Source organism: Triticum dicoccoides, chromosome 7B (genome assembly GCF_002162155.2).
Source record: "Triticum dicoccoides isolate Atlit2015 ecotype Zavitan chromosome 7B, WEW_v2.0, whole genome shotgun sequence".
Classification (NCBI taxonomy): domain Eukaryota; kingdom Viridiplantae; phylum Streptophyta; class Magnoliopsida; order Poales; family Poaceae; genus Triticum; species Triticum dicoccoides.
Genome location: NC_041393.1, coordinates 677,157,574 through 677,168,192, shown reverse-complemented (window position 1 = coordinate 677,168,192; position 10,619 = coordinate 677,157,574). Strand labels below are relative to the sequence as shown.

Genomic DNA, 10,619 nt, shown 5'->3' with positions numbered 1-10,619 from the left:
CTCTCTCACAATAATTTTTTAACTTTCACCGACCGAGGACTTGAACTTATAACAACAAAACTTTTATTCTTTGCTTTTTTATTCTTTTTTTAATACGAAATGCACACTGTGTAGTACGTGAATTTCTGATAGTTATCATTCTGAACTTCGCTCGGTTATGTAAATATATCTGTGTTTTTTATGAATATTAATCTGATCTTCTTAATCTTTATTATGAAATTTTGAAGCGCTCTATTTTTAAAAGTTGAACTTCTTGTTATTTTATTTTTGAACTTCTTATTTTCATTCTTTAATAACTAGGAAAATCCGAGTTTTCTATAATCATCAAACTTCTCAATGTTTTTAATATGGACTTTCTGGTTTTATTTCTTAATTTTTTTATGCAATATTGAAGCGCTCTATTTTAAAAAGTTGAACTTCTTGTTATTTTATTTTTGAACTTCTTATTTTCATTCTTTAATAACGAGGAAAATCTGAGTTTTCTATAATCATCGAACTTCTTCATCTTTTTAATATGGACTTCCTGGTTTTATTTCCTAATCTTTTTTATGAATTTTGAAGTGCTTTATTTTTTAAAAGTTGAACTTCTTGTTATTTTAATTTTTTGAACTTCTTGTTTCCATTATTTAATAACAAGGAAAATCTGAATTTTCTATAATCATCGAACTTCTTTATCTTTTTCTTCAGTATGTGGTACACGTGAACTACATGCATTTACACAAAAACAAATGAACATGTCTGAAAGAGCATGAAGTTCTCACGTAGAGTTCAAAAAATAGAATGAATTTTTTTCCACAAGAAATGTTGGACATTTTGGTAGGCGAACTTGTACAGTTTTTCAATTGGTTTGCACGTTGAACAGCGTCAACGTTAAAAACTGAACTTCTCTTTTCTTTTTCTTCTAATAAAAACACACACTATACATTATAATCTTTGTTATTTTAATCTCAATTTCTTAGTGCGGATCCATGTCGGCAGCACGCAATTGGCCAGATTCGTGGAGGAGTAGGGGCTCTGACCAATGTAGCTGACAACAACTGCACCACCAGCATTTTTCTTCTACAAACTTCCCGCGTTCTCATATTACTTGAACCTCTAAAATTATACTTATTGAAATTCATGTGGTTTTTGCAAAGAACTCGCTAGCATTTTTTGTTTCGTTGAATTCCATTTTGCTTTCCATGGCTTTTTTAAGCATAAAAACTTTACTTGTTTTCAATGAATTTTTGGATTACAACAAGCACCCATGGAGCATGCACACTTTGCACAACCAATTTTGAATGAAGTGCTATTTTTTGTGCACTTCTAAAATACATATAACACGGTGCCAAACTGCAGAAAATACCAAATCCAAACTGCTCCCGCATACATTACCGAGCTCGACCTCAAGACCTCAAGTACGGCCAAACATCAAGACCAATAGTCAGGAACCTAAAGCATTATACCACTACTGAAGCTATATGGCCAACTAGCAATTTGCAAAACAAAACAAAACAAATGGAACGGCCAGGTGCTCCATCAAAGGGAACAATTTTTCCTTTGGGACCACCTCTAATTTGCTGCAAGTCTACAACAATCACAAAACACAACATTTGAACCTACTGTTGTTTTTTCTTCTTCTCCAATATATATTGAACTGCTGAGGTGGCATAGTTGAACGGTCGAGGCACTGCGGCGCCGGCTGTAGGTGGTGGACCTAAGTGGCAGTGGCGCGCGTGACCAGGTGCAGGTCGACACTTCTCCCAGCTGCAGGTCGGGACCTCCCCCATCTGCAGATGGAGCCACTCTAACGCAGCAGCGGCAAGATGATAGGTAGGTCTTTCGAAAAACAAAACTGAGAGAGACATTGTTTGCTCCTTGGGCATTACACCGAACAGCTGTGGAGCACCATCTTTGGCCACTGAAAAACAAAACCCAACAAAGATCAGGCATGGACACTTCGCTGCAGCATATGGTACATCGGTGTGAAAATTAAGAGCTTGTGGATCATTTTACCTGTGGATCTTGAGGGGTTGCGGTACAGTTGGAATTTCATCCGTCCGCAGCTATGGCCTGTGAACTTCGTGTGGCGGCGCAGTCGACCTGCAGGAGCATCGTGGAGGAGACTGAAAATGGATCCTTGCATTTCTATCTTGTCAAGCTCTGTCTACTGAGCTATGTGCTCTCGACCAAAGGTAGCATGGCAGGAGCAACTAGTACTTGCTTCATCAGAACAAAAAAAGAGCTAAGCACAAAAATGTTTCACTTCTAGCACGCATAATAGCAAACACATAGAGTGCACCTGGTTCACATTCAGAATACATAAAGATTGGCTTTCTGGCTAAGCATCAGCACATGAGACTATGAGTGAACCTCCAGCACAGTTTCCCTAGTGCTATCGAGAGGAGAAAAATGCAGGTAGGTACCTTTGTATTGGGTGTACCCGTCGCCGCCATAGCAGACATCGTTCACCACGTGGCACTCACACACCCTGCCCCGGTACGTGTCCCTGCACGCCGTCACGTTCGTCGCGTCGTCCCGCCAGCACCCGCTGTTCCGGTGCAGGCACTCGTTCGTCTCCATGTCTGCAGAGAAAAGCTCGTCAGAAGTTCACTCGTCGATTCACCCTTCTTGTCGTCGGAAATGAAGGCCTTGGTGCTCACCATGGCTCAGGCAGACTTGCGGCTCGGTCCCCTCCTTGAAGCCGGCGCACACGGCCTTGAGCACCGCCGTCCTCTCCATCTTCCCTGCACGCACACACCACACATCATGTCAGTTCTTCCGTCGCCGGAGAAATGAAAGAGACAGCGCAGCAACGGCCAATGGGCCAATCCACCTCTATACTGGACGTCGTTGATGACGAGCATGGGCAGGATGGTGATGTCCCGTGCGACCCACGCCCGATCTAGTCCTCCTGCTCCTTGGACAGCACGGCGTTGTCGGCGTCGGTGTCGGGGTCGCCCATGCACGTCAGCACCTTCTCCAGCGACAGCCCGAGTGAGGCCACCACCTCCTCGGCGCGCGCCTTACTGTACTTCTTCTCCTTCATGGAGCACCGCAGCTTGTAGTCCATGGCGAAGTCCCACCACGCCCACGACCGCCCGCTCTCGTTGGCCACCCGGTGCACGCACAGCTGCCGCAGGTTCTCCACCACCACCTGCTTCCCCTTGTACCCCTCCTCGAAGTCCTCCTCCGGGTCCGGCGTGCAGTACCTGCACGCCCAACCACATCGTCTCAAGCTCTTGCCATGGCAAGTACCAGAGAAAACTTCCTCGACCAGCAATGGTGTGCCAAACTGAGAGTAACAAAATCAATTTCTGGGTGTGCCAAACTGAGATAAGAGAGACTGAGAGGGCAGCATCAGCACATGAGACTATGGAGAGAAAGAAAGAGCTCCAGCCACACATCGACACATGCCCAGAAGCTACGTGCGCAGTGAGTCGAAGTAGGAGCTCACTATTGGCTTTGAGCCAGTTGGCTACATGAGTTGAACGGCGTGGAGGGGCTGCATCGAACTGCTGCATCTCCCGCCGGCTCGAGCCACCTCCGCATGACACCCTTGCAGCCTAGACAGTTAAGTTCTGTGCAGTTCAATCAGTCGAGACAGTAAAGTTCAGTTAACAAAACTGTAGAAACAAGAGAAGAAATGCATCAGTTTTGTACAGAAGAAACACAAATCCGGCAACCACTAGTCGAGGTCGGCGACATCCGCTGCTGCGGGAATGAGATTGCCGTGGCTAGTGGGAGCTCGGGTGTGAGTAGCCTCGAAGCAAACACCAGCAACCGAGTAGATCCAAACAGAGCAGCAGGGGCGAGCTTGATTCCTCGTCCAGAAATGGCCAAGTTCTGAGTGCGTGGAAGAAGGACGCGGCGGCAGGGGGGAGAAGGTCGTGGTGGCAGGAGCAAGAAGTTCGCGGCGGCAGGGGAGCCTGAGTGCATGGCGTCCCGAGTGGCGGCGCTTGGAGAGGTGGAAGAAGGTCGCTCGTGGTCATCCGCGGCACGGCGGCAGCGCATCGGGGAGGTGTCCCGCATCGGCGGCGTGCAACAGCGGTCCAGGGGAGGAGAGACGGGGCGTTGTGGGTTTCGGTCGGGGACCGGGGTGGCAGCGGTCGAGCGGGGAGGATGGCGCTCCGGTGGCCAGGGAGCGGGGCGGCGAGATGCAGGTGCCGCGCCCGATGGGTCGCGCGCATCAGGGTGGGAGGAGGGCTGCACGCATCAGGGTGGATTGGGGTGGAGTGGGAGGAGGAGCGCCGGTGGATGGGGAGGTGGCGCTCCGGCGAGAGGGGCGTCGACCGTGTGGAAGGAAGTGCGTCGGCGACGCGCGGGTCAGAGGGAAGAAGCGCGTTGGAGCCAGGGGTGGCGGCGGGAGGTGGTCGGGAGATCCGGCAGAGGTGATGCGGGAGGTGGGGTGGGGTTGGGAATGGGCCAATCGGGCTTTTCTTTTTTTGTGTTTTCGGTAGTTCGGGAACGTCTCATCGGGTCTATATAGGCGTCGTGATCAGAATAGTTATTCTCATTCTAGGATTAGGATAGTGTTCTCCTATATATATATATATATATATATAAATTTATTTTGCTTCTTCCTGGTTTCCTGACATCACGGTCCCACACCATTGTCAACCTATATACTCCCTCCTTTTCGGTTTATAGGGCTTATCTCAAAATTTTAGTTTTTTCATTTTATAAGGCTCAATTTGGTTGTTTTTCATCACATGTTTAGATTCCAAGGTGCATTAAATCATTGCATGCAAGTATTAATAGAAAACTGACCAATGCATGTACTTTATGCATGCAGGCATTGCAATTAATGCATTGATAAACATAATTTTTTTAGGATAACAAGAGCATTAATTAGGTGCTTTTGCAAAACTACAAAAAGTATTCCACCACTTACCATCTACCTTGATTGGTGATATTTTTGAATTGAGCACTATAAACCGGAAATGAGGGAGTAGTCAATAAACGAGAGAATTGCACAAGAAGCGGCCGATAGCTGGGACCAAGCAGCTCGAGCAGTATTTGTGTTTTTGAGGTGTGAGCACTGCAGAGTTTTTCGATGTTTATCTCAGATATTAATTTTTCTCCTCTGAACAACAACGAAAACATCACTGTAGGTATTAACTGGGCGGACTGTGGCCCGTCTAGCCCAGGCCAGATATCCAGCCCAGATATTAATTTTTTTCAAGCTGAAAATGGCTAGCCCAGCTATACTTTTTTTAGGAATACCCAGGCAAGGTCAATTTGTTATTCTCCGCCCCGCTGGGCTGCAAATCTTTCCTAGGAGGGATGCATTAGGCTTAACAAGAAAATGGGCTTTTAGAAATAATAAATGGGGTGTAATCAAAAAAACTAGGCAGTAACTATAAAAAATGCACCAAACACGTGATTACTTTATAAAATACTATTTTTGGATATTGAAAATTTAATTTCATTAATTGTTACGAGATCAATGTTTCATTGGATTTTTACGTAATATAAATTTATAATGAAATTATATTTAATCTGACTAGAAATTTTGAGATAAAAATATTTCGGATCCCATCAAAATGTGGGAAATTTTATTGAATTCTGTTTTGAACGGTTGGTTGAAATGGGCTGTACTTTTAACAAACTGTAAATGGGTTGTAGTAAATTTCATTAGAATTCAGAAATGGGCTACACATTCTTACAAATCTCAAATGGGCTATAAGTTCTCTGCCACACACTTCTGGCCCTACTAAGTTGACGCGTCCCTTAAAAAAACAGAGTTGACACGTATGCAAGGCTTTGTCAACTTATAGTCAACACACGGTTCTAGCAGCAGTGGCCGTTGGATGTCCATCCAACGGATGCCGTGCTTCTTCTTCAATCTTGGATATTCTAGCTTCACCCGCCCAAAAAATGATTCCTCCCCCTGACATCTGGGGCGCACCGTTTCGGAAGCTGACCTATGGGCCTACTAAGTTGACGTACCAAGGGCTTTGTCAACTTAGTCAATATAAACGATTCTAACTGCAGTGACCGTACAATGTCCATCCAACGGCCGTCGTGCTTCTTCAACCTCTGGTCTTCTTGCTCCAGCCGCCCAAAGCAGCATCGGTCGTGCCGCCTACTCCTGCCTCCCGTGGCCGGCTGTGTTGCCGCGGAGGCCTCGCCGCCCCCTACTACTCCCACCGCTGGCCAGGCCATCCCTCCACTCACCCACACCCCATGTTATTCTGCGGCGACGGCAGCGCAGCCGAACCAGTGAAACCTCGTACTCCTCTCCGCATGTGCATCCACTGCCGCGTCTTCCCCGGCTCCGCGTCGTCCCCTTCCTAGGCCTCGCCGTGGTCCACCGACGTGGTGCTCTCGGCGCGGCGTGGTCAACGTGGTCAAAGAACGACTTCCATCAGACGTGGACTGTACGTGGAGAGGCTGACAGCTGGTTCCACGGCAGCCACAAGGAAGTTCCTCCTTATTACGCACAAAATAATTATTCCTCCACCTGACAGTGGGGACCCACCGGACAGGCCACCGTATTTTGTGAAAAAATGATTTGCCCCCTGACTGCTGTGACCCACGAGCTACATCTTCGCACGGAAGGAAGTGCGTCCAGAAAAAAAATCGATTTGCCCCCCTGACTGCTGAGACCCACCAGCTACATCTTCGCACGCAAGGAAGTGCGTGCAAAAAAAACGATTCGCCCCCCGACTGCTGGGACCCATCAGCTACACCTTCGCACGCAAGGAAGTGCGTCCGGGCAAAAAAAAACAATTCGCCCCCATGACTGCTGGGACCCAGCAGCTACACCTTCGCACGCAAGGAAGTGCGTCCGGGCAAAAAAAACACAAAACGATTTGCCCCCCTGACTGCTGGGACCCACCAGCTACATCTTCGCACGCAAGGAAGTGCCTGACAGTCGGGACCCACCTGGTCGAAGTGTACGTAGCATTGTCATTCTGGTCGCGAACGTGTACGTACATATATACTGGTCGATGTAGAGGCGTGCACGTGTCGTAGTAGAGGCACGCACGTAGCATGTACACGTACGTACAACGGCCAGGGTGCAAGAAAGAAAATACGGCCACGTACGTACATACGGGCAGGGTCTCGAACGCCTACTCGCGCATACGTATGGCCAGTGCTCGTGTACATGGCTGGGTCAAAATGCAGAAACATCATCATCGTCGTGTTCATGGGGAGGCAACGGAATGCGTCGTGTTCATGGGGAGGCAACAGAATGCGTCGTGTTCATCGAGAGGCAACGGAACGCGCGGGAGCCAACCGGCTGGGTCGGAACGAAGGCCTGGCATACCGCAGAACGGAGAAAACGGCCTTGTGTTCGACCGACCAAGTTCAAAACGGGATCGTGTTCATCGGGAGGGGTCTGGCGTACCGCAAAACGGAGGAAACGGACCTCCTACGGTCGAAACGGGGGTCCTGTTGATCAGGGGGGTGTGGCGTACCGCAAAACGGACGAAACGGACTTGTGTTGGAGCGCTACGGTCGAGACGGGGGTCCTGTTCATCGGGAGGGGTGTGGCGTACCACAAAACGGGACTCCACGGGATACTGTTCATCTCCACCGTCGACCTCCTCCAGCCTCCACGGGCTCCTGTTCATCCAGCCTCCACCGTGCGCTACTCCACCGGCTACTGTTCAACCACCCCTCCACGGGCACCCCTCCACCGTCTACTGTTCATCCAACCCTCCACACCACAGGGTCCTGTTCAACCACCCCTCAGCGGGCACCCCTCCACCGTCTACTGTTCATCCAGCCCTCCACACCACGGGGTCCTGTTCATCCAGAGGCAACGCCACCGCTCACTATTCATCCAAACCCCCCGCAACGCTCACTGTTCATCCAATCAATCGGCTTCAGTTAGCAGCAGTAACGAAGGAGTCGCTCGATCGGGTTCATTTAACAGCCATCGATCAATCGCTCGGGTGCAGTAACGCGTAGCCTGCAGTGCAATCGCTCGGGTTCAGTTAGAGCACAACGCCTCGCTCGGGTTCAGTTAAAGCCAACGCCTCGCACACACGCGCGTACGTGTATGATAGAAACATGCATCGCTCGGCCCCCGACCGCCCACCATAACCGGGAACTCCCCGAAATTTTCCTCGCCCTCGCTTCTACCACAGTTTTTTCCGTCATGGACGGCCCAAAGAATGTCATGCAGCTGCGTCTCCGGCCCGCCCATGATGAAAATCCCATTTTCTATCATGATTTTTTGTCATACAAGTAGGAGCCCACCACATCTATGATGATACCGGGTTTTGTCACAATTATCGTCATAGAAGTGTCATATGTATGACAGAAAAAAATTCGTTCGGCCCAAAATGTCACGGATGTGACTTTTTTTTGTAGTGGGAGCACCCTGCAACAGGATTGTCAGGCACGCCAAGAGCTCGATTAGCAATCCGGCCTCCGCCCCAGCCCCATTCAGGCGGCATTCGTGCCACGCGTACACAACTACGCACTCAAAATACCATGGGCATAGGTGGAGGCGAGTCGACGATGCAGCCCACAACGCGGTTCAGCCGCTATGAGGCCCGCATACCCTTCTTCTTTCTTTCTTTCAGGACCCTACTGTCAGGCAGCCCCTTCAGAGAACCGGTCCATCGGACTCATCATAGGAGGGAACACCAAGGAGGCAAGAGGCTTTGCACACAAGGGAATACCCAGGTGGTCTTTGTCAATGATCGTTATACCTATTTTACATACCCGCATGCAGCCTGCCCTTGGACAGGACATGTCAAATAGTCCTATTTATTTCTGCTTAACGCATTAATTCTACACATACGCCTTGCCGTATTATACAAATAACAACGGGAAATAGTATACAGTGGCGGCTTCTTATTACTATATTCATATCTTCCCTTGAATATTTATTTTGCATCCGTACACCTTGGTATGATCAGTTTGCCAGGGGCTTCTTATTGAGCCCCATAACATAGCAAGAAAAGTCCGAACACTTTCGACAGTGCGGCACCCCGAACTTATAGCATTATATGCATCAACTTCGAATCATGTCTTGGGTCAATAGTTGGGTTAGCCCGGCTCCCTTGTTTTGGTACCTTAAGTTCTGTTATATCGGCTAAGCTAGCGCAGGGAGAACTATTGCGATTGTGTCCCGGTTCTTCCGAACGAGCACCTCAGTAGAGAAAGCTGAAAACTGACTGTCATGATGGGCGAGAGCTGGTCGCTATTCAAGAGGTACTAAATCCCTAAAGATTTCCGCTTAGGCGAGGAATCGGCCTTGTTCGATTTAAGGCGTGGATAGCGCCCCAGTTCGGCCTTCCAAATACTAGGGGCTTCACCAAAATTTAAAATTATAGACTTCTATGGCCAAGTGAGAGTTATAAAGCCATATAGTTCGATTGCCTTGTTCGCTGCGCCATTTACCTCCTTAAAGGACCAAAAACTTGGATAAAGAGTGTTTGGGTTTTCCACGAACACCCTAGTACTAGCTACACGGGGGCAGAAGCTGATGACTGGCCTACTTTCAGAATTTTATAAACGGCCACACAGAAGGTAATATTTTAAATCAACAAAGCGTTATATAGCGCAAAACAAACTCGTTCTCATATTACAAAGACGACATGAGTACATTCACTCAAAGATCATGTTCTTGGTGCATTCATCGGCCACAAGAGGAGCGCCTTTCATAACGCCATCATAATATTTCTCGGGGTAGCGATGCTCCTTACCCTCCAGGGGTCCATCCTTCACTAGCTTCTCAGCATCCAGTTTGGCCCAATGCATCTTCGCACGGGAAAAGGCCCGGCGGGCACCCTCAATGCAGATGGATCGCTTGATAACCTCAAGCCGCGGACAGGCATTTACCATACGCTTTATAAGGCCAAAGTAGCTGTCAGGAATAGGCTCTCCAGGCCACATCCGGACTATCAAGCCCTTCATGGCCAGTTCGGCCGCCTTGTGGAGTTCGACCAATTGCTTCAGTTGGTCACTCAATGGCATCGGGTGTTCGGTTCCGGCATACTGGGACCAAAACAACTTCTCCGTTGAGCTCCCTTCTTCGGCACGGTAGAACTCCGTGGCAACCGATATGTTGCGTGGCAGATCTGTGAATGCCCCTGGAGAGCTCCGAATTCGGTTAAGTAAAAGAAAGGTCTCCTCCACATGCTTGCTCTGCATAATGAATGCCTTACCCGCTGCTATCTTCTTGGCCGCCTGGTTTTCCTGGAGGGCCTTTTGGGCTTCGTCCTTGGCATCTTTCACGCTCTCGAGGGCTTTGGCAAGCTCAGACGCTTGCGTCTTGAAGTCATGCTCCAAGGACTTGAATTTCTTGCCGAACTCCTGGAGCTCTTGCTGTACCTCCCCCACCCGAGCATCTTTCTTTTCACGCTCGGTGCGCTCTGTGGCCACCTTGGCTTCGTCCTCGGACATCGTTTTCATCAGGGCCGCCACTTCGGTCACAGCCCCTATAAAAATCACGATCCTTTTTGTTAGCATCATCAATATTTTCCTCTACATGACACACGGATGGGGTATAACTTACCTTTGTTCTCCTCGAGCTGCCTCTTCACGAGGTCGAGCTCTTCTTCGGCCCGCCCCAGGTCCTACCTGAGTCCCGCGACCTCAGCTGTGCATGTAGCGGCGGTCAGCAGTAACGCCTGCTTATTAATATAGACAAGTACTGTCAGACTCCTGCGGAT

At 48.9% G+C, this 10,619-nt stretch overlaps 1 protein-coding gene across 2 annotated transcripts; it reads right to left on the bottom strand.

The window, feature by feature from the left end:
* Nucleotides 1–1,342: 1,342 nt before the first annotated feature.
* Nucleotides 1,343–4,407, bottom strand: LOC119341808. 2 transcript variants are annotated; one of them, XM_037613661.1, is made up of 7 exons: nucleotides 3,643–4,407; nucleotides 3,437–3,545; nucleotides 2,816–3,191; nucleotides 2,643–2,726; nucleotides 2,406–2,564; nucleotides 1,996–2,082; nucleotides 1,343–1,900 (listed from the first exon to the last, which is right to left on the bottom strand). In XM_037613661.1, the coding sequence occupies exons 3-7, from the start codon at nucleotides 2,844–2,846 to the stop codon at nucleotides 1,599–1,601; spliced, it is 663 nt and encodes a 220-aa protein (XP_037469558.1). In that variant the 5' UTR covers nucleotides 2,847–3,191; nucleotides 3,437–3,545; nucleotides 3,643–4,407; the 3' UTR covers nucleotides 1,343–1,598. The 2 variants fall into 2 exon arrangements, with proteins under 2 accessions (XP_037469558.1, XP_037469557.1); XM_037613660.1 differs by having other exon boundaries at nucleotides 3,437–4,407.
* Between the last annotated feature and the right edge of the window lie 6,212 nt (nucleotides 4,408–10,619).

Excerpts from the sequence above, each read along its gene's own strand:
- LOC119341808 (XM_037613660.1), bottom strand. The coding sequence starts at position 2,846 with ATGCTCGTCATCAACGACGTCCAGTATAGAG. Across the intron at positions 2,565-2,642 it reads GCAAGTCTGCCTGAGCCATG|ACATGGAGACGAACGAGTGC; the intron begins GTGAGCACCAAG and ends TTTTCTCTGCAG. Across the intron at positions 2,083-2,405 it reads CGGGTACACCCAATACAAAG|GTCGACTGCGCCGCCACACG; the intron begins GTACCTACCTGC and ends ATGCTCCTGCAG.